Source organism: Stegodyphus dumicola, chromosome 1 (genome assembly GCF_044657685.1).
Source record: "Stegodyphus dumicola isolate Sdum_Otavi_A_Nest chromosome 1, ASM4465768v1".
Taxonomy (NCBI): domain Eukaryota; kingdom Metazoa; phylum Arthropoda; class Arachnida; order Araneae; family Eresidae; genus Stegodyphus; species Stegodyphus dumicola.
Genome location: NC_140768.1, coordinates 140,690,497 through 140,713,450, shown reverse-complemented (window position 1 = coordinate 140,713,450; position 22,954 = coordinate 140,690,497). Strand labels below are relative to the sequence as shown.

The 22,954-nt window shown below is 34.1% G+C and overlaps 1 protein-coding gene across 6 annotated transcripts in view; it reads left to right on the top strand.

Moving 5' to 3' along the window:
• LOC118202517 (uncharacterized) overlaps positions 1–22,954 on the top strand; it is a 99,654-nt gene that overhangs the window by 28,389 nt on the left and 48,311 nt on the right. For 5 of the 6 annotated variants that reach the window (XR_015042418.1, XM_085821460.1, XM_085821461.1 and 2 more), the window contains exons 3-4: positions 3,374–3,465; positions 15,066–15,187. Coding sequence is in view for 5 of the 6 variants with exons in the window: in XM_085821460.1 (XP_085677586.1) it covers positions 3,374–3,465; positions 15,066–15,187 (214 nt within the window). In the remaining variant the exon portion in view is untranslated. The remainder of the gene's footprint in view (positions 1–3,373; positions 3,466–15,065; positions 15,188–22,954) is intronic. The other variant, XM_085821459.1, reaches the window with a different exon arrangement.

Below are 22,954 nucleotides of genomic sequence, written 5' to 3'. Positions count from 1 at the left end.
GCGCCATCTGTTGGTGAAACCAGAACTAAAACATAATTTCTTTAAAGGCCGAAGGCAAATTTGGATTGGAATTAGGATCGTTAACTAGAACAGAAAGATTTTTATGAATGTGAAATGCCTCTAGAAAATCCAGTTCTCCAATGGAAGATGTTTTTTGAATAATTTTGGCAGCAGAAAAACTGAAAGTGTGGTTTTCGGATCAACAATGTTGAGCAACAGAAGACTTCTGTGTTTCCTTTTTTCTAACATATGCCTCATGTTCCTTGACGCGAAATTTTAAGGCTCTCTTAGTTTTGCCAATGTAAATTAAACCACACTGGCAAGGAATCCTATAAATACCCCAGGAATTCATATTCGGAATGGGGTCCTTGAGTATGGAACTCGGAATTTTATTGATGGGAGAATAAACAACCCGAAAGTTAAATTTCTGCAAAATATGTGCAACTTTATAGCTAATTGATGGAAAGAAGGGAATGACAACAGAATTTTTATAATCTCCTAAAACAAGAGTGTGCCTTTTAGTGTGTTGAGATGAGAATGTTTTAACTGCTTGATTAATAATGTTGGGTGGAAAGCCCCTGTCAATAGCTATTGCTTTTAAATACTTTAGTTCTTCATCAAGGGCTAGTTTGGAGGAGCAAACTTGAAGAGCACGGAAAACATAGGAATAAAATGAAGCTAACTTTTGTTTAGTCGGATGACATGATTTAAAGTGTGGTGGAAGGCAAACCGATGAAGGTTTACGGTAAACCGTAGTACTGAAGTTGGATGTGTTACGTGTGACCAGAATGTCGAGAAACGGAAGAGAATTGCAAGTCTCAAGTTCAAAAGTTAACTGAATAGCAGGATCAATAGAATTCATTGTTGAAAGAACTATTTAAATCATCTTTATTACCTTCAAACAGAGTAAAAGTATCGTCTACGTAGCGGAACCATGCCGGGAAGTTTAAAGTTTCAAACAATTTTGATTCATAATAATGCATGTAGATATCAGCCAGGATGGGACTGAGGGGGCTTCCCTTGGCTAATCCCTCAGTTTGCTTGTAATATTTATTTTGGAAAACAAAATGTGTTTGTTTCAAACAGAGTTGAGTGAGAGAAATTAGCTCATCAATTTCGATGCAAGAGAAATGAACTTCGCGAAGTCTGGTTTCTAGACATCTTAATGCACCCTCCACTGGGACATTGGTGAATAATGATTTTACATCAAAAGGAACCATGAGTAAAGTACTAGGAGAAATGTTTTTACCTTTTTTTTACAAACTCTATTGAATTTTTTATGGTGTAAATGTTATTGTCTAATAGAGTTGAAAATCTAGAAACTAAATATTTAGCTAATGGATACGAGGCAGTACCTAAATTTGATACAATAGGGCGGAAAGGAATACCACTTTTATGAATTTTGGGAAGAGCATATAATCTGGCACAATTCGCAACAGATGGGATAAGTGAATGTTTTAAGTTGCCTGAAATGATTTGCGAAGATTTGATCGCAGTTTTTATTTTTGACAAGTCCGAAGGTGAAGGATCTTTAGGGATCGGATTATGGTAAGTGAGACACTTACATCGAGTGACACCATCGATGTATGTGTTCCTATCCATGACGACTATCTGGCCACCTTTGTCGGCCTTTGAAATAATAATATCCGGGTTAGAATGAATTTCACGCAATGTAGCTCTTTCTCTCGCAGTTAGATTTGGTTTCAAAGCTTTATTATTGAATTTCACATTATGAGCGATAAGATGCCTAATCATTTATTTCTGTGAATCTGAAACTTTACTGAACTTGAAAGCTTTTTCGATAGGAGCCAATATCTTTGGAATCGAAAGTTTACAGGTTTGTGAGAAGTTAAAATTATATTTTAGAATTCTCTCTTGTTCTTCTGAAAGACTAACATTAGAAATATTAACTATTGGCTTGATGTTTACAATGGGAAGATTTTTTGAACTACTTGAACTGGAAGATTGTAAAAGAAGTTTTTCGACTTTTGAACTTGAGACTTGCAATTCTCTTCCGTTTCTCGACATTCTGGTCACACGTAACACATCCAACTTCAGTACTACGGTTTACCGTAAACCTTCATCGGTTTGCCTTCCACCACACTTTAAATCATGTCATCCGACTAAACAAAAGTTAGCTTCATTTTATTCCTATGTTTTCCGTGCTCTTCAAGTTTGCTCCTCCAAACTAGGCCTTGATAAAGAACTAAAGTATTTAAAAGCAATAGCTATTGACAGGGGCTTTCCACCCAACATTATTAATCAAGCAGTTAAAACATTCTCATCTCAACACACTAAAAGGCACACTCTTGTTTTAGGAGATTATAAAAATTCTGTTGTCATTCCCTTCTTTCCATCAATTAGCTATAAAGTTGCACATATTTTGCAGAAATTTAACTTTCGGGTTGTTTATTCTCCCATCAATAAAATTCCGAGTTCCATACTCAAGGACCCCATTCCGGATATGAATTCCTGGGGTATTTATAGGATTCCTTGCCAGTGTGGTTTAATTTACATTGGCAAAACTAAGAGAGCCTTAAAATTTCGCGTCAAGGAACATGAGGCATATGTTAGAAAAAAGGAAACACAGAAGTCTTCTGTTGCTCAACATTGTTGATCCGAAAACCACACTTTCAGTTTTTCTGCTGCCAAAATTATTCAAAAAACATCTTCCATTGGAGAACTGGATTTTCTAGAGGCATTTCACATTCATAAAAATCTTTCTGTTCTAGTTAACGATCCTAATTCCAATCCAAATTTGCCTTCGGCCTTTAAAGAAATTATGTTTTAGTTCTGGTTTCACCAACAGATGGTAACAAGACACTTGCTTATTCTTTTTCAGGCTTTCTTATCTTGTTCATTTGCGGTTTTGCAGCTGAAGATGGTGGTTCGGTAAAACCATCGAAACTAGTCCTGTGAAAATTTTGTAAATATAACGCTGATTTTTGTTGTTTGACTTCTGAAACCAAATTATGTTAAATGTTTGCGGTTTTGATTTAAAATCGGAGAAGTATTTTTTTTTTCCTTTCATTAGGGATACGCTTATTAACAGCTTGATTTTAATAAAATATTGATGAAAATCTGGTCATCCTATGCTACAATGTTATAAGATAAACTCAGCGTAAAAAATATTCTTAGTTGAGTCATCACTTTCGATAAAGTCAGAAATAGGGTATTACCTGAATATTTGTCTGCCAATATTAGCTAGAATTGAATTTATTCATGCTTAATAAAATCTTTAAGTAAGGTACAGAAATAAGCAGAGTATTTTAATACTCTCTAGAATTAATATTCAGATCATCTCTCTAGAATTTACAACTACTACTAATGTGTGCAAATTTCTTTATCTTTCATTTAATTGTTATTTTAACAGGTTGGTGTTTCTTCCCAGATACCGTTTGAAGATTTGCTTCCTTTTGGGCAGAAGGCGAATGAATTCATATCCGTAGTTACTTCTGGAAACAGGTAATTAGAAACATCTTATGGATACAGAATAAGATACTATGTGTTACAATAATTACAAATAAGTTACATAGCAAACTAATGGAAACGAAATCGAACAAGGCCAGTCTGACTTTTTAACTTGAACTGAATCTTGTGTGCTATATTCTTCAAAGCAGTTCTTTTAGCTTTTATTTATCGTTAAAAAAAAAAACCTGTGTTGAAACTGGAATGATCTCTGAGAAATTTTTCATAGAAATGCATTTAGCACTTTCTTCGGTGGAGCCTGATTACTTTTTAAAGAATTCGAAATGCTGAACTTTAATTTACATTTCATCATCGGAAATGTAAGAGGGCCATAGAATCTTAAATATTGTATGTAGGGCATTACTACTACAAGTACTATCAGAAATTTCACATTTTCAGGGCATTACCATTGTGCAATATTGAGATGAAGCAACTAATTCTCAGATCTCAGATTTCTGTAGCCTTCCTCAATCACATAAAAATACCACTACACAATATCGCACAGACTGTGTTACTTAGAAGGGGAAAACAGAAGAGCATTATTAACGTCGTTAACGTTGATCTTTCACATTAATGACCGTTCTGCTTTAAGCGGGTTTAGAAATCCTCTGTGTTATGGGTTTGAATCAGGCTGAATCTTGTCAGACCCTGATTTTGCACGAAATTGACCGTATGCCCAAGACCGCCGATTTAATGCTGTTTTTTACGCTTTTAAACTTTGAGTTTCATAGAATTAAATTTTATAAATAGAAAATATATTGCTTTATAAATGCTAAATTTCAGATTTCGGATTTTCAAATTTTATAGCTTTCTCATAAAATTGTATCTTCGACCGTTGCCTTGAAAACTGAGGGTTTGATAAGTGATATCACTTATCAAAGCCTCAGTTTAATAACTAATGTTACATACTGCCAGTTTCTGCTACTGTGTGACCTCCACGTGTGAAGTTCTTGATGGAAAGAGAATATGAGGGCCTTTATTAATCGCAGGTGTTGTCATATTTGATTATTAAATTGGTAATTTACTTTATTTCGTTATTATAATCATGTCAATGTAGTTTAATTGATTAAGTTTTGTAATAACTTCAGGAAGAATTCTTTAAGTTCTTCCCTTTATTCCAAATGTTTTCAACAAAAAAGACCTCTGTTTAAAATACGAAGGTTAATCTTTATTAAGGTCTGTTTTGCTTTAAAAAAGGAAACAAAGGGAATTTTTCAAAAAGCCATTTATTTTCTGAATTAAGATGCAATTTTGTATTTATTTACATGATTTTCAAGAACAGTAAATTTTTAGTTATCCTTACATAGAACTCTTCTATAGGAGATTGATAGCCAGTTTTTCACTTCCTTATCGGTCATTTTCATTTCCTCATGGCACTTGCTCAAATCATGTGTGAGTGAATTTCGACCTTAACTGCCTACTTCATCGTTAGTGTCAACCAGAGTGGGATGAAAGTTGTGTAAATGTACTCGATAGCAATCAGGGCCAGCCAGAGCGTGATTCTTTATGCAGCTTTTTCCGAACTTTCTTGAGCAATCTCACTCATGTTTGCAAATTATTGTCGCCATACACTTAACATATATGGTGATACATATAAGCAATTTCTAGGTTTCTTGCCGTCTAAATCGGAGGATTGACGGTTTTTTACAGTCGGTGGGGCGCTCAGTTTTCTTCAATTTTTTAATCTCTGAGTAGAAGCATAAAGACTGACGTCGTGAATAAAAATGGCTTTGTATTCTCACGAAAGGATGTCAGGAATGTACTCATTTTCCTGCACACAATAAATTTTAAACAGTTTTTCTTAATTGGAGTTAGACATAACCTGCGTATAAAAGCTGACATTTTACACAAGACATAAACTGGAAACGTTAAAACAAAACATATGAAAAAGGGAAATATACTTTTTAACTTTGCATGAAAAAATATTAAATTACTTGATTATTTCATGAAATAATTATATATATTTCTCATCAGTAATATCTACCACATTGCAAAGAGTTACAGCAGGAGAAGCCTTCATAAAGAGAGGATATAAGCCGTTCGTAGCACGCCGCGCGCGCAGGTATAAATTCGTCCTCATAATGCCTCATATATGCCTTTTGATGACATCATTTCCTCTACGCTTAAGAACGTCTTGGCGTTGATGGACTCGAGCATGGCCAACTGCTTACGCGGCCCTGAATTCGAAAATCGTCACTGATCTTACCAGAATCGAATTGCTCTTTTCCCAACATTTTTCTTCCATTTGCCCTTTCATATTCTTGGCATTCCTCGTGTAATTGAAATACATTTTCATGATATTTTATACTTTCTGCTATTCCCATCCCATTACTGAAATATTCAATCAACTGTTTCTTGGCTTTTAGATGAGAAGGAAAACAATACAAAACTTCATCTGTATTCAAAGTTTGGGTCTGACCAGTAAACTTTTCTCAGCATTATGCAACATTTGACTACAGAAATTTGAATTTGCTTATATGTAATTTCTTTAACACATATAAGGAAATCACTTCAAAGTCTTTATTGTTTTCAGGTTGTAGATTTTGCGTGTCAAAATGCGTTGATGGACTCAAAATGAATTATTGTCACTGCAGTGGAATATTTATTACAAGCTTTGTCTTTAAATGATGCAATAAAATAAATGTGCAGCTTCATCTTAAATAATTAAACTCGTTTATCAATTAAAGGTACAAAATCCATATGGTATCAATTTGTGATGAAACGTATCCTACTTGTAATCCTCTGATTCTCTAACGATTAGAATAAACGAACGAGTGAAACTCTCTGCGGTATGATTTGCAAGGGAATGAGAATGGGAGAACTAAAATATAGAAAAGAAATTCATCTCTAAAGTTGTATATATGTTTTGTGACTTGACCATAAGATTAAACACAGATTAAACGAATTTAAATAACAAATAAACAATATTAAATAAAGATTAAACAAAGGTGGATCAATTATTTTATTGTTTTATTTTACAACATTACCTAGTAATGAGCATTAAATTTAATAAAATAAATCAGATCATGAAATTAATCAAAAACTACTTCACTACACACAATGTTTCGGGTGAAAACATTACTTAGGATTGTTAAAAAGTTGTTCAACCTTAATTATAATGTCAGAAACATAGTGATAAATAGCGCTAAATTTAGTGCTAAAGAATATACTTTCTCATAATGTAATGAGCACACCACTTGCAGATGGGGAAAATTTTGGCTCTTTACGTATGGAGAAAGAGTGGAGGGAAGTAGCTTTCCTCTTTGACCTTAAATGATCAGCTGATTGCGTCCACTCTACACACACTTTTTTCTCTTCTCCTTTTCTATTGTAAGGTCATTAGTCCCCTCCCATTATATGTCTTTCCCATCTGAAAATCTAGTTTTTAAATATAAAATTCCATGTTCGGGGAGATGCAAATTCTAGAAGACCAGATCTCAGATTAGTAGGCTAACCGGAGTAACATAGCTTCAGGCAGTTTCATTTATTAAGCTGAAATCTACATAACGTATTAAGATCGCAATTTCCTTTAAGTAATGATTTTTATATTTTTAAAATATTTCTTGAAGCTTCAATGTGTAACGTATTTGCGTTGCTACGCTACCAACATAATTCCACTAAGAAATGTAAATTATCGCAGACGATGCGCGCGTTTAAAAATGATTTTCAGTTATTCTGTAAATTTTGACTAATAAAGTTTGTTGTTCGTTCAAAAATGGCGAGAGTTCTTTAAAACTTCATTATAGACGTATACAAGAATAAATATCTGGTGGTAGTCGCTGGGATCGAAAGGTGAAACCAGTGTTTATTTAAAATCAAAAGAAAATACAGTACTTGTGAATAATAAGTTTTAATGAGTACTGTGCCATTTTGTATGAAAATATTGCATCTTATTATTGAATTCAACTAAACGAACGATATTTTAAGCTTTTGGATTAAAGTGTCAAAATATTTAATGTTCTTTTAAAATTGGAGCTCTTGTATTAGGGTGGCAAATTTATTGCGTTGATATTAGAATATTTCCATTATGAAATTTGAGCTCTCGTATTAGAGTCGCAAATTTATTACCTTAATATTAGAATATTGCTATTATAAAATTTGAGCTTTTTATTAAAGTGGTAAATTTATTACGTTAATATTAGAATATTTATTTATGAAATCGGAGCTCTTCTATTAGAGTCGTAAAAATCTAGAATTTTGTTGTGTGAATCAAGTTAGAGGCTTGAATTCTTTTTTTATTTACTCTAGTATAATTTATAAGGAGCAAACTTCGCATATTTTTGTTTATCGGAAAGCACATATGTTGTATTACATTAAGTGTTTTAGAAAAAAAAATACGTTGTGTCATACTTAAATTTCTAATAAAAAAAAGTTAGATTGAGCAAGTTCATTTGAATTTTTGAATATTGACTAAAAGCCTTTAAAATTAATTTTGAAAATGCTGTCGAAGAGTTTTTCTATTTCCAAACATGTCATTTCTTGCCAAAGGTAGAAAACAAGATTTAATAGAGGTAGCCGAAGAATTAGGCCAGGAAGTGCCGCTAACTAGTAAAGTACCAGAAATTTTAAAAAATAATCACTGAAAGTCAGTTTTACGATGAGGAAGAAGTTAAACTACACCGAATACTTGCTGAATTCTAGACTGAATACTTGCTGAATGCCTGGCTCGAGAAGCAAGGGCATATGAATTGGAAATAAAGCTGCTTGAAATTGAAAATCAAGTAATATGAGCTAAATAACCAACAGTGCATATAGTAGAATCAAGCAACAAAATCCAGTTGTCACAAATTACTCCAAAGTTTGACGAAAAAAGAGATGAAATGGGACTATATTTGATCAATTTTGAGAGAAAAGCTCAGGTTCCTAAGAAAGATTGGGTGGCTTATCTTTTGGGTGTTTTACAAACCGAAATCTCCAATATGTTAGCAAAAGAACCATCTGAAGATGCGAATAAATACGAATATGTGAACTAATCTTAAGAGATATAAACTTAACAGTGAAAAGCTGAAACAGTGCTTTTATCGACATCAAAAAAACTCCTGAAAAATCTTGGAGAAATTATACTTATGAACTTTATAGTTATTTTTTGGAGTGGATTGCGGATTTAGAAATTAAAACATTTGAAAATCTGAAAAATTTAATAGTTACCGACGAAATTAAATATAGGGTTCCCATGGAGGTAGAGGATCATTTTTTCGACCAATGGATGAAATTAAAACTTCCATAAGAGCTAGCAGAAAAATTAGACGAGTATTAGATTATTAAACAGAGTTTTAAGAGGGAAAATCCTAGAAATCAAGAAAACGTGAACAAAATGCAAAGTGGTTATCAAAATAGACATAATCGTAAAGAAATCTCGAAAGATTTTAATCATAAACCTATAATTAGGACATAATGTACTAATAAAATTCATGAAAGGGAATTTCAAAACCACGTTGTTTTGAATGAGCATCTTCGATCTCAGTGTGATAAACTCAAGAAGAATTTAGAAACTGTTGCATCCAATGAAACTGTACCCTCAAATGAATTTTCCAAAAATAGTTTTAAGGATATTATGACTCCATATACCAGCCTAGGTACAGTAAATTGCTATAAAATTCCCATAATTAGAGATACAGGTCCTATTTTGGATTTAAATTTGCCAAAAGTATGTACAGCCTTCCATGTATACTGGGTGAGACCGTGCGGATACGAACACCTCTGGAAGAACATTCAGTGTGCTTACCTTTGGCTGAGGTAGAGCATGAATGTGATCTTGGTCACATAATAACAAAGGCTGCTGTCTTAAGAGATTCATTAGATCAAGCAAGGTATCTTCTAAATAACAAAACCGCTGCATTATTTGAAGAAGCAAAACTAGATGAAGAAGTTCAAATTCATGTGATAAATGACATACAAACTAGTGCTCAACAGCGACGACTAAAAGAAACGGAAAATCTGGTCTCAACAAATGAGTTAAATTCTGAAATTGAACTTAACAACAAAGACACATTGACTGAAAATGAAAGTTTGCCTCCTGTGAAATATGAAAGTTCATAATTAGATCTGATAAAGGCCTCTCCAATTGAAGCCGATTTATGAAGAAGCTAAAATAAAATCTTCTAAGAGAATAAGGTATATGTTGAAAGGACAAATGCTCTTTTTCAAAACGAAGATCGTGATGGAACACAAAGACTACTGACTATTGTTCCTGAAAAATATCGGAAACAATTGATGACTATTTGTCATGAAGAAACAACGGCCTATCTTGGTGCAACAAAGACCAAAGATGCATTATTCAAACATTTTTACTGGCCAAATTGTTACAAAGATGTGGAGAATTTTGTTAAAACTTGTGACAAATATCGAAGAATAGGAAAGCCGCAAGATAAAAAGGAAGCACTTTGAAAATTGTCCCTGTTATCACACAAATATTTTCAAAAATAAATGTTGATACTTATAGGCCTCTGCCTGTGACACCTTCAGGAAATAAGTATCTTATAACTGCAATCTGCATATCTTCAAAATATCCGGATGCAGTTCCTATCGCAAATCTTTGTTCAACCACTATCGTTGATGTTTTCCTTCAAATTTTTAGTTGAATGGGATTTCTAAAGGAGGTCTAAATCGACCAAGCTACATCTTTTACGAGTGCGCTGACATCGAATTTCCTAGAAAAATTCGGAATTAAGGTTGTACGAAGTTCTGTTTACCACCCACAAAGCAATCCTGTAGAGAAGATGCATAGAACTTTAAAAAGAATTCTTCGAGTCTAATGTCTAGAATCTGGTTCGGACTGGGATAAAATCTTACCTCAGGCTTTATTTGCTCTTCGAACGACTATTCACGACAGTACAAGTTTCTCGCCTGCAGAATTAGTTCATGGCAGAAACTTAAGAACTCCAATTATGCAATTGTACGAAAAATTATCTGGTAAAGAAGAGGAAGAAAATACAGTAGTGGACTATATTTTTGAACTAATGAATTGAATGAGGAAATGTCAAGAACTAGCTGTCCAGCATATGGAAGAAGCCAAAGAAAAGCAAAAACTCTGGTATGATCACACAGCCGTATAACATAAATTTCAAGAAGGAGACTTAGTTCTAGTTGTAGCTCCCTCGAAGCCAACAGACTCTCAGTTAAATGGGTAGGTCCTGGAAAAATAGTTCAACAATTATCAGAGACAAATTATGTAGTCGATTTTCCCGAGAAAAATAAAACTCAGGTGAACCACATTAATATGCTGAAACCATATTTTCAACGAGCAGAAAATATAAACTTGCTGTGTTTAGAAGACAAGATAAACGAATATGAAGATGAAATACCGCGTCTAAATTATAACGCAGATACTGAAATGTCTAAAGTTTTGCAAGGCATCCAGGTGAATTCACTATTATCTGAAGACCAACGGAAAGATTTAAAGCAGTTAATTAAAGCATAAATACAAGTATTCTTGTATTATCTCTAATGAACCAGGATGTACTGACCTTGCCAAACATAATATAGAATTAGAAGCAGAAAGACCAATATGCGCAAAACCTTATCGGATGTCTGCCAGAAAAAACGAGATTTTAAAAAGGGAAGTAAGATGATAAAACTCAAAGTAATAGAACCAGGTGAATTGGATTTTACTTCTCCACTCATACTGGTTGAAGTTCCTGGAAAAGAGGCAAAACCGTGCATTGTTTACCGTCGCTTGAATAAGGCAACTAGGACACAATATTTTCCCTTGCCAAACATTGAACATTTAGTGGGAAAAGTGTCATCTGCCAGCTATATAATTGTTTTAGATCTTAGTCGAGGTTACTGTCAGATCCCACTAAATAAACGAGTTCAGCGTTACGCTGCTTTTGTGACCAGTTTTGAAACATTTAAACCCTTAAGGTTACCTTTCGGGCTGAAAAATCCACCATATGATTTTAGCCGCTTGATGGAAGGATTATTAAGAAACTGAAGAATTTGCTGTACCCTATGTTGACGATGTTGCAGTATTCTCGTAAACCTGGGGAGAAAATTTGAAGCACTTCGAAATTATTTTGAAGAAGATGAAAATTGCTAAACTGCATATTAAGCCTTCGAAATGTCAGTTTGCTCACATGACTGTCATATATCTAGGTCATGTAGTAGAACAAGGTCAAAGAAAATCAGCAGAAATAAAAATCCAAGCCACAAAGGACTTCCTTAAACCTACCGCGAAAACACAGGTCCGGTCATTTTTAGTACTTGCGGGGTATTATTGGAGGTATATTTCTGAATTTTCTGTGATTTCTGCCACTGACAGATTTTTTAAAAGGAAAATGCTGCAAGTCAACCATATTGTATAAATGCTTGTCACTCGCCGTACCTGCCATTTTATATTATATCAGTTTCGCACTTCAGACGCGCGTTGTTTTTTATCGCTTCACAGTGCTGTGATTGTTAATCAAGTGCATTTACACAACTCATCAAGCCACATTTGCATGCCGCGTTTTGTAGATGTGGCTCAACGTTTTTAGGATCCATATATATATGTGTGTATATATATATTTAAAATATATATTTGCATATATATATATTTAAAATATATATTTGCATAAAAATATATATATATATATATATATGTCCCCCAATATATATATATATTTGCAATAGCGTGTATTTGTTAGACAGTGAGAGTAATTCTATGAATTGCTGAATAAATTTATCTAGGTGTTGTTGTCTGTTGTGTATGAACTAGTAGCTTTCTTACGTAATAAATTTTTAATGCTAACAGTGATTTATTTCTGCGAGTCATTGCAAACATTAGGAATATCACCATTCTAACTAACATATTTATATATATTAGTGTTTCTTTAAGTTGATTCCATCTTTTGTACGTTTGAAGTTTGTTCCAAGAGCTTTAGTTTTACTCCGTTTAAATGGATTTTTAATACCACCATATAACTTTATTTGTACAGAAGTGCAGGGATTTGTAAGTTTTGCTTGATGATGATGAGATATTATGTCCCGTTATGTACGTAACCACATCCTGAACTGTTTATTAGAATACGAATACTATACGAGAGGATTTGCTGCAGCTAGAATAAATATGATTTAATTTTTTGTATTTTAAACGCTATTGTATGGCAGAATGCTTAGAATTAGATGAGTAATGTCAGACCAGTCTTGGTTATTTTGGTTTGGGAAGAAGGGGGATATCAATAGTATTATAAATTTTAAGAATGCTTCCTTGAACAAAGGTTTCTAATGATGCCTCTTACATCCAGGTTCAGAGTATGCCGCAATGCATTATGCGCACTGGGGTTACCAAAAATGATATTAGAAAATGGCGCTCTTAAGTTTAGATTATTTTACCAGCTACTAAGAGATTATTAATTTATATTACATACACAACGTATACTGAAAATACAATAAAAGACGAAATGACATTAGAAATGATGTACTTAAGTTTAGATCATTTTTAAAAGCTACTAAGAGATTATTAACTTATATTACATACACGACCTATACTTAAAATACTATATGAGACGAAATGTGATGAGTTAAGGTCAAATATTTACATGAATTGTTATAATATTTAAAATTATGCAAAAACAAAAAGTTAGTGTAGACAACAGTTAGTATAGATTTTGAATTAAAGTTAGTGCAGATTTAATTAGTGTAGATTTTGAATAAAAGTTTTTCGATTTCGAAGTCTCATATCCGAAAGCCCTCGAAATCAATAGAGTCGTATTCAAAATCTACGCCAAACTGGAGTTTATTTTTTATTGCTTAATTTCTTAATTTTAAATTTCATATTGGCTCGTTTATTTTCCAATTTTATTTTTAGTAATAATATGAAACAGGCAAGTTAGTCAAAATGGCACACGAATGATATTCATCATACACTGAGAGTCCAATTAATTAGTTTATTTAAGTACATTCATGTCCATAAATTAAGGATAATTCGGAGTCACGCGGAAATCGAACTCTAAAATAAATATATCATGTGTAAAATCACTACACACATCTTCAAGAATCATATGCAAATTTCAGGAAGTAACCAGATGACACCAATGGTACGTTACAATGACGAGAGTGTAAGAGATTGATATATAAGAAATACAGGCAAAGAAGTAAAATTGTTCTCAGGCGCTTTATAAGCATTTCAGTGCAATAACCGAATAGTTATGACACAAAGGACACATTTGGATGATTTTTTATGTGGTAGAATTATCGGCCGTCTGGAATGTGGGCGTACCCAACTGGAAGTATCAGACGAACTTGGAATTGCCCAGAGTGTCATGTCCAGGCTTTGGCAACAATTCCAAGATGATGGTAATGTGAGTAGACGTTACAGCACAGGTCGCCCCAGAGTTACAACGCCGAATGAGGACCGGTATTTGGCAGTTACTGCCTAAAGAAACAGGCGGAGCACAGCCTCAGACCTGTCTCGTCAGCTCTCTTCAGCCACTGGTACGACAATTTCAAGGCAGACCGTGTACAGACGCTTAGGGCAGATTGGTCTATATGCTCGTAGACCTGTCAGATGCGTTCCACTTAATGCAACTCACTGTCGCCTGCGGTTAGCCTGGAGTAGAGAGCATGCATTGTGGACACCGCAACAGTGGGCTTGTGTGATGTTTTCTGACGAGTCCAGGTTTAGCTTGCAGTCTGATTCTTGCCGGACGTTCATATGGAGAGGTCCAGGTACTCGTTACCACCAAGAAAACATCATTGAACGACACCGTTACGGAAGTGCAGGAGTGCTCGTTTGGGGTGGAATTATTCTGTGTTCCAGAACTGACCTGCATGTTCAAATTGGAACCATGACAAGCCAAATCTATCGGGAAGTCATTCTGGAACAACATGTACGTTTGTTTCGGGGCGCCATAGCGCACAATTTGTGTGTATGGATGACAACGCCCGTCCTCACCGTGCAAACATCGTAAGCGAATGCCTTCAATCGGAGGATATCACCCGTATGGACTGGCCAGTATTCTCACCGGACCTGAATCCAGTAGAACACGTGTGGGACATGCTTGGCCGACGAGTTGCAGCCCGTCAACCTCCTCCTACATGTCTACCGGAACTTCGGAGAGCATTTCTTTTTGAGTGGTGTAATATCCCCCAAGATCAGATCGATAATTTTATACTCAGCATGCCTAGGCGTTGTACGAACTGTATCGTCTGGGAGACATACAATGTATTAACAATCATACCAATCATGTAATATTGGTTTTTTATAAATAGCTTTTTTTTTGTAATTTTCTCCAAGGAGAAAAAATCGCTAATTGTTTTTAATAATATCAAACATATAGCATCTTTTTTTGCTCTTTACCTTTTGTTTAATAAATAAGCTTTACAAATAAGTCAAATTTGTTTTGCTTCTAACTCTTCCTTTGCCTGATTTTGCATTATCCTTAATTTATGGACATGAGTGTATTTGATTTGAAATCTTTCAAAGCATAAAATGACCAGGAAATAAAATATGTGCTATAGTCGAAAGGGTACTATTTCTTTTATCCTATAATGCTAAAAATTGCTTAGTTTCTCCTAAAAGAGAGAATTTGTACTACTAATTGAACAGAATGAATTTTGCAAATTATAATAAGTATAATGAAATCATTCATAGATGGAAAACAATTTTTTTGTACTAGAGATATCTTGACGAACGTCTCAGAGCAGATGTATGTTCACTTCGATATGGATGTTAAACGTTGGCTACTTTGCTATACTTTAGACTACCACCTGGTTAGCAACAAATATCCCTATGAGTTTGGTAAGTTAAATATTTGCTGTTTTTAGAAGTTATTGCAATTGTTTTTATTTTATTTTATTTTTCTTAAGAGAAAGTAAGTTTGTACGGAATTGGCTGCAGTAATCCCAAGCTATGACTTTCCCCGATATTATTTTCCTGGCGGATTCGGATATTACTTGAATGTTGCTACATGTAAATAATGCAATATATACCAGAAAATTTACTTATATATAATACAAGAATATAATAGAGAAATAATTCATTTAAAGGTCCCCTACAATCAAATAGTTTAACTCGTTGATTGTCGCACTTATTTTATGTGTTTTGTCCATGGCGTCATCATGAATGTTTTATTATGAGATGTATATTATGTTAAAATATTATCTACAGAAGGTAAGATGAGTTATATAATCGTGTTTAATGCATTTTTCGTGGTGGGGGGTCACGGTGACCCCCGAGACGCTTTAGAACATTTTTGCGATTCATTATTTAAATTTTTGCGGTTAATTATTCTTCAAACCATTATAGCAACAACGGTATTATTTAAAAATTTATCGGTATTAATACTTAACTCTATTTATGTATTTTTACTATTGGTCGCGTCGTCTGTCATCGGAGCTGTAGCCAAGTCGAGTGTCGGCCACGGGTGACCCCCCACAGCAGTCACCGCGTTCAAGAGGGATCTAATTCAGATTTTAGACTATACACAATCAGAAGATTTATTGTATGGAAATTGGAAATATCAAAAGATACAATTTCGGAAATTAGTGTAAGAACTCTTTCGACGTTACATTCTAAGCAACGTAATATCATTTATTCTGAGCTGCATGCCAAAAGATCATTTCTCAAAATATTGCCATTCGATACTGCATAAAACTTTTTAAAAATAATTTGCATGTATTTTGAGCTAACACTAGAATTACTTACTTTCTAATGTCTGTCTCAAACTATTGTTTTAACTGTTGTTTGCCCTTGAGATATTTAAAAGGAATCTGCATTAGGTGTAGGGTATTAAAGACATACTTTATGAGTTGATCAGATAATGGTCATGAAAATTATTAGTTGGATATATTATAAATTAAGTGCGTTTAAAATCATATTAACTAGTGATTATCAAAATAAAATTAAACTAGCCAAAGCGCGTAGCTGATAAATGTGTAGTAATGCATCGTAACATAACGATATTTTAAAAAGACTCCTAAGAATGTCTTTGAAGTCAACATAGCGAACTATACGAATAATTAGCGCACTGATATTTTAGTGGAAAGAAATTTCCAATTTAGTAGAAAGTTTACAGATTTTTTATGACATTTGCAAAAGCAATGTTTTAAATTACTTAAAATTTATTAAGAGAATTTACCATTTTTGTCTGTTTATCCGATGATTGTCCATTTATTATGAAATTAGAAATAAAGTTTTGGTATGCATGTGAGGAATATTAGTGTTTTTGGTGGGAAGACGTTTCTCATTGCAAATGTCCCGGTCAATTTTGTTACTTTGTATTGATAGTTTTATCTATATTTATTTGTGTGTCAGATACTTCACATCGAATAGTTTTGCATAGGTAGCTGGAAACGAAAACACAGTTTCTACAGCATGGCAACAAAAGCATTCGACACAAATGCTTCTCTGCGCAGATAATATTCTTTTATCATATTTTCATATAAAACAAATCACATTAAACAGTTTGAATGGAAACATTGACCAAAATTCACAAATGTAAAAGTAAACTTTTTTTGTGTTTTATCAGATCCTAAGTAGATAGACAGTATGTTTTGCAGATATAGGGATCTTAATATTATATAAAAATTATATTGAGGTCGAAAAGAACATTTAGTCTCCTTTAAACAATGCACAAAATCTATAGGTAAAAATAAGAAACCTAACTGTGTGAACATATCAATTCACACGTTTTAGTTGCGTAAAGAAAATTTTCTTTCTAAAAATCCCAAATTAACGTTTTCCCAAAATATCTTGGTATGCAAGCAAGAAGACTGAAGAAATACTTGTAAAATCTGTCTCTTCTATTTCACATAAACTAAACTAGATTCTACAATGAATCTGGTGAATTTTCTCCCAGGAGTAAATGAAATACCAGCACAGAAGAAGGGGGAAAAGTAGCCTTTTGTTAATACAACTCAGAACAGAAAGGCACGGACTTCGTGTTTTACAATAACGACGACCACTTGCCGTGAAACTTAAACGTAATTTATAAATCAATTCAAATATAAAATAGAATAGTGCTGGATTAGCATGTTAAGTTACGTCTAACTTAGGTTGACTCAACAAAACCTAACAGATGTGACGATTATCTGAAATGGCCAAGGGGAGTACTAGCGTAACAGCGAGATAGTATTAAAACGTGCGCTGGCGAGCGAAAACACGCTCTGACGAGGAAATGCGAGGGGAAGTTGAGGAGTTCAGGAAAACTATCAAACTTAAAATGATTTGCTATGCAGAATAAGGAAAACCCTACATACTGAAGAACTAGCAAAATAATATTAAGATTGTTCAAGTGTTAGTATCGTAGCATATTGCTATTGGATGTTGCATCATGAAAATCCAGAATCATTAAAGAATAAAAAAACCTATAAAAGAAATTTTATTCATAAAGACTAGATTATTTCAAAATCTTTGACTCATCTTTGACACTCTTTATTGACTCAATATTTTTTACAAAAAGAATTATGTGCATATATGTTGCAGAGACATTAGGTACTTTTTTAAAGTATGAAAGATGAAAAATGAGCAAAGCCTTAGCCGGGACTCTAACCACGGACTTCTCGAATACGCGCCGAGCATGCTGACCACTACACTACGAAGGCATGCTAAGAAGGCGGGAGAAGTACCTTATAATGTAAATTATACAATATGTACCTTTCTAATAATAAATAACAATAGTCCTTTAACTGCTCTTGCTCCCCTCTTCATTCTAAAAATAGCAACGGAAAACTTTTTTACATATTCTTTACTTCCTGTAATTTTGAAAAATAATCGGTCATCTGATCTCTGTTGTGCAATTATTCCTGGAATGCGATGAAATCTTAACCCAGCATCCGAATATTAATTTGCTATGTAGCTGAAATTTAATTCGCTTAATGTAAACATTCCTGTAATGTAATCCAAAATGTGATCATGACTTGGTATAAAAGATCTTTGCTGCGCAATCATATCCAAGTCCCTCCCCCCTCAACTTTCTATTTGGTAGTGCTGGCATGAGGTGTTGCTGTTGATTAGAGAAATTGTTCTTTCTGTCTGCGGCGTTGCTTTGTTCCTGCGATTTTGGATTAAGAGAAAACGACATTGCTCTCACTACTGAAGCTGATCCTGAGTTGCTGTCGTCTCTTCTTGATGTTCACGATAAGTATGTTTTCTTTATTCTTTTCGCCATTAGGTTAAAAGTTAGGATTCATGCACATCATGGACAAGGAGGCGATCGAAAACCGTATCAAATCTGTGTGTGATCACAGAAATCTGGAAGTTACCTGCGATAACTTAGAAAACTTAAGCAACTTATGCTTTCTGAGTTTCATGCTTATCAAAATTCATTTAATCCAAATAATGCGACTGAAGTTCACTTAGCCCACGTCAATGCTATGAAAAAGGATATACAAATCTTAGAATTATACATTAATGAAATGAAACAAAAAGAAACCCTAAATAATCCAACAGAGGAAACAAATCAATATCTGATATTACTGCTAGTCAAAAATCTACAATCAAAAAGAAAACCACAATAGATAAAGAAGGATACATAACCCCTAGAAAAACTCATAAAAGAACTCTATCAAATTCCGAAATTGAAGAACCAGCTCAAAAAAATAAATTCGAGGAACTAAACCCTGAAGACAATATGGAAGCAGAGGAAGGTGAATTTATTACACCCAACAAAAAAGCAGGACACATTCCCCCTATAGTCTTAGCAGATTTCACGGGGAATTGGGATAAGATGAAAGAAGATTTTGAAGAGCAATTAAATATCAAAAAATATCGTGGAAACCTAAGTGGAGGTACACTGACCATAACAGTTTATGACTCAGACCACTACCGCACAGTTACTGAATACCTAACTAAACTACTTATTCCTTTTCATACTTTTAAACTCAACAGTGAAAAGCCTATCAAGGCAATAATTAAAAAACTTCCAAAAAAAGCTAATATGGAACTAATCAAAAACGAAATTGCCCAAGAAGGTATCCCAATTCAAAAAATTCGACAAGTAATTCACACTATTGAAGGAAAGAAAGTTCATCTTCCTGTTTTTATAGCAGAATGTACTAGAAATAAAGAAGGTAAAAGAATATATGATCTAAAGAAACTCAGAGGTCTGGATGTCTTCATCGAGGCTTTTAAAGCTCGCCCTGGACCCGTGCAGTGCCATAAGTGCCAAAGGTACGGGCACACACGGGACAAATGTCACTATAAACCTCGCTGTTTAAAATGTGCAGAGCCTCATGAAACATTCACTTGTAAACAAACAAAAAATGACAACAAACTCTCTGTCTGTGCCCTCTGTGGGCAAAATCACGTTTCTTCCTTCAAAGGTTGCAGTAAACATCCTTATAATGTTCAGAAGCAAATCGAAGAATTTAAAGCTTTAAAAGAAGAAAAGAAAAAAGAAGAATTTAAAGCTTTAAAAGAAGAAAAGAAAAAAGAACAATTTAAATTTTAACAAAAAGGATTTTCCTTCACTCCCTGAGAAAAAACCAAAAAATAGAAATGGAGAAAATTTAAGCAACTTCATCCACAATAGTAACATCAATCTCATTGCTCCCAATCACCCAACGCACTATACGCACAACGGACTAGGGGATATTTTAGATATAGTTTTGATGAAAAACCTTCCTAATATTCCTAATCTTGATGTTCTCCCAGAACTTTCGTCTGACCATCTTCCTACAGTCTTCAACTTCTATGGATTTTATCCCCCTCTCCCTAAAGCTCATACAAAAGTTAATTTGTATATGGTTACCGAACAGCTAAATTCTGTTAACAGCAGAGCCACACTTCGTTATGACTGCGATATTGAGCTGGAAATCACCAGATTAAACTCCAAAATCCAAAACGCTATCAATAATGCTACCTATACAGTCAAGAATAAAAATCCCTATGGCATCCCAGAAGAAATTAAATCCCTTATACAAGAAAGAAATAGACTTAGAAAAAGATGGCATATTACTCGCAATCCTACTGAAAAACGTCATATTAATTATTTAAACAGAAAAATAAAAGAAGACATCGCCACCCATCGATCAATTTCGTGGGATAATTTCCTAGAAAACATGGATCTTTACCCAAACTCTGTTTGGAAAGTAGCTAAATCACTCAGAAATCTTTCACCCAATCAAATTCACCCCCTGTATCACATGGGCAAAATTCACCACTTCGAAGACTCCATTGCTGAAATTCATGCAAAAGAATTAGAAAACATTTTTAAACAACATGAAAATAAAAATTCTGATCACGAAAAAGATATTAATTACTCTGTCAATAGCATCCTCAACAGTCCCAGCATTAATTTTTTTACGCCTGCATCTCCAAACGAAGTTCAGCAAATTATTAAAAAATTACAGAAGGGCAAAGCTAAAGGATATGACATGATTTCTAATGAAGCGTTGCAAGCTTTACCTAGAAGATGCATAGTCTTAATTACAAATATTTTTAATGCTTGTATTAGACTCAGCTACTTTCCATCGCAGTGGAAACACTCGATCATTGTTACGATCCCGAAACCAGGAAAAGATCCAAAGCTAGCAAAAAATTACAGACCCATCAGTCTTCTGCCAGCGCTTGGAAAAGTTTTCGAACGAGTACAGTGCTCGGCTCACCAATCATCTATAACGCCTTAATCTAATAGACAAGCATTAATTTGGATTCCGCAAAGGCCACAATACCACACATCAAATATTAAATTTATTTGAATTTATTGCCCAAGAATTTACAAAAAAGAACGGAGTAGCGGCATGCTTCCTCGATTTCGAAAAAGCTTTCGTCGAGTGTGGCATGCTGGCTTACTTCATAAGCTATCTAACTTCCTTTTACCAAACAGATTTATTAAGCTTATGCATTCTTATTTTAAACATCGTACTTTTCAAGTGCGCTGTGGTGAAGCAATCTCTTCAAAAAAGGTGATTTAGAGTGGAGTAGCTCAAGGCAGTGTTTTAGGACCGAAGCTTTTTACAATATTCATAAATGATATGCCTCTACCTTTTCATTCTAATATACTCAAATATGCCGACGACACAGTAATCCTCACCAGTTCACGAAGTCCAAATAATGCTTTAGAGAAACTTCAGCTCCAAGTCAACATTATTAACAAATTTTGTCAAGACTGGGAAATCAAACTAAATACTGATAAATGCTGCGTAGTTCTCTTCCGCAGATACAGGAAAAATATCCCAGTGAATATAAATATCCGACTCAATAACCAAGATATTCCTGTTGCCAACTCCTATAAATACTTAGTTGTCTATATTGACAAAACCCTAAATTTCAAAGATCATATTCAGTATGTTACAAATAAGGCTAACGCTGCTTTCATTGCTCTATACTCATTAATTGGAAGAAACTCTAAGTTAAACCTCCGTACCAAGAAAAATATCTACATCTCACTTATTCGCCCAATAATCCTCTATGCAGTTCCAGCCTGGGCTACTGCCCGAAAAATAGACAGACAAAAATTAAATGTACTTCAAAACAAAATCTTACGTAGCATAGTGAACGCACCCTGGTTCGTGCGAAATTCTCAAATTCACAAAGACCTGGATATCAACCCAATTCACGACCAAATCCTAATTTCTGCACACAACTTCTTTGAAGATATGAGAAATTCTCCCTATGAAGCTATTAAATCGCTTACAGACTATGACCCTACTATTGAGAACGTAGTGAAAAGACCTCGAACGATCCACCACAATTCTAAGTGGTGGTAGTGTATATAATGTAAAAAAAAAAAAATTACTATTCCTTTGCAGTTACTATTCAAGAAAGATGAACTTTGCAAAATTAGGACTTTATTTTTCATCGATGAATTCTTCGTTTTACTACTTATTTAACCAATATTTTTACTTTTACTTTTTATTTTTACTATTTCGTATCGTGTGTTTTAAAATCAAAGTTCGTGGTAACACCAAGTGCTTACTCTCACTCATTAGCCCTAGTGAGCTACATAACCTTATTTGTAACCTTAAACCTGTAAGTTTCCTATTCATTTAATGATTATATCGCAAGTTTAGAAGATTTTCAAGTGTTTCAAAAGACATAGGACTCTTAAATTCACAACTAGATGTTGCTTTTACTATGTTCGAACTTTATTTATTGCCAAAAACTACAAAAACTTCATTTTTCGAACTCTGACTCCTCGACCAATCTAAATGCCGGACGCTGATCACGTGTTCCTGCTCTTCTTGATTCACGCAGAAGCTTAGACTTTCATTTCGCTTCTCGCCACCATTTACGTATATAATCACCCATGCTATGCCATGATATGCAATTTAGCAAAACTTATTTTATGAGTTCTCTCATTTATTGATCTCGCCTTCGGGCGCGGTGTATTTTTAAATACACCTCTTAAATTTTTAACTCTATGGTAAAATGATAATATACTGGTAAGAGCTCCTAGTAGCTAAAGCCAGCAGTAAAGATATGATCCAAGTTCATATCCAAGATCTCGCTCTCTTCTCGTTGCTCGCTCCTTTTGTTCGCCTATTATTGTACTTTTTGCTTCGCTACAGCAAGAAAAACAACTGCTGTCTTCAAAAATGATATTTCCCAAGTTTGCCTGATGCA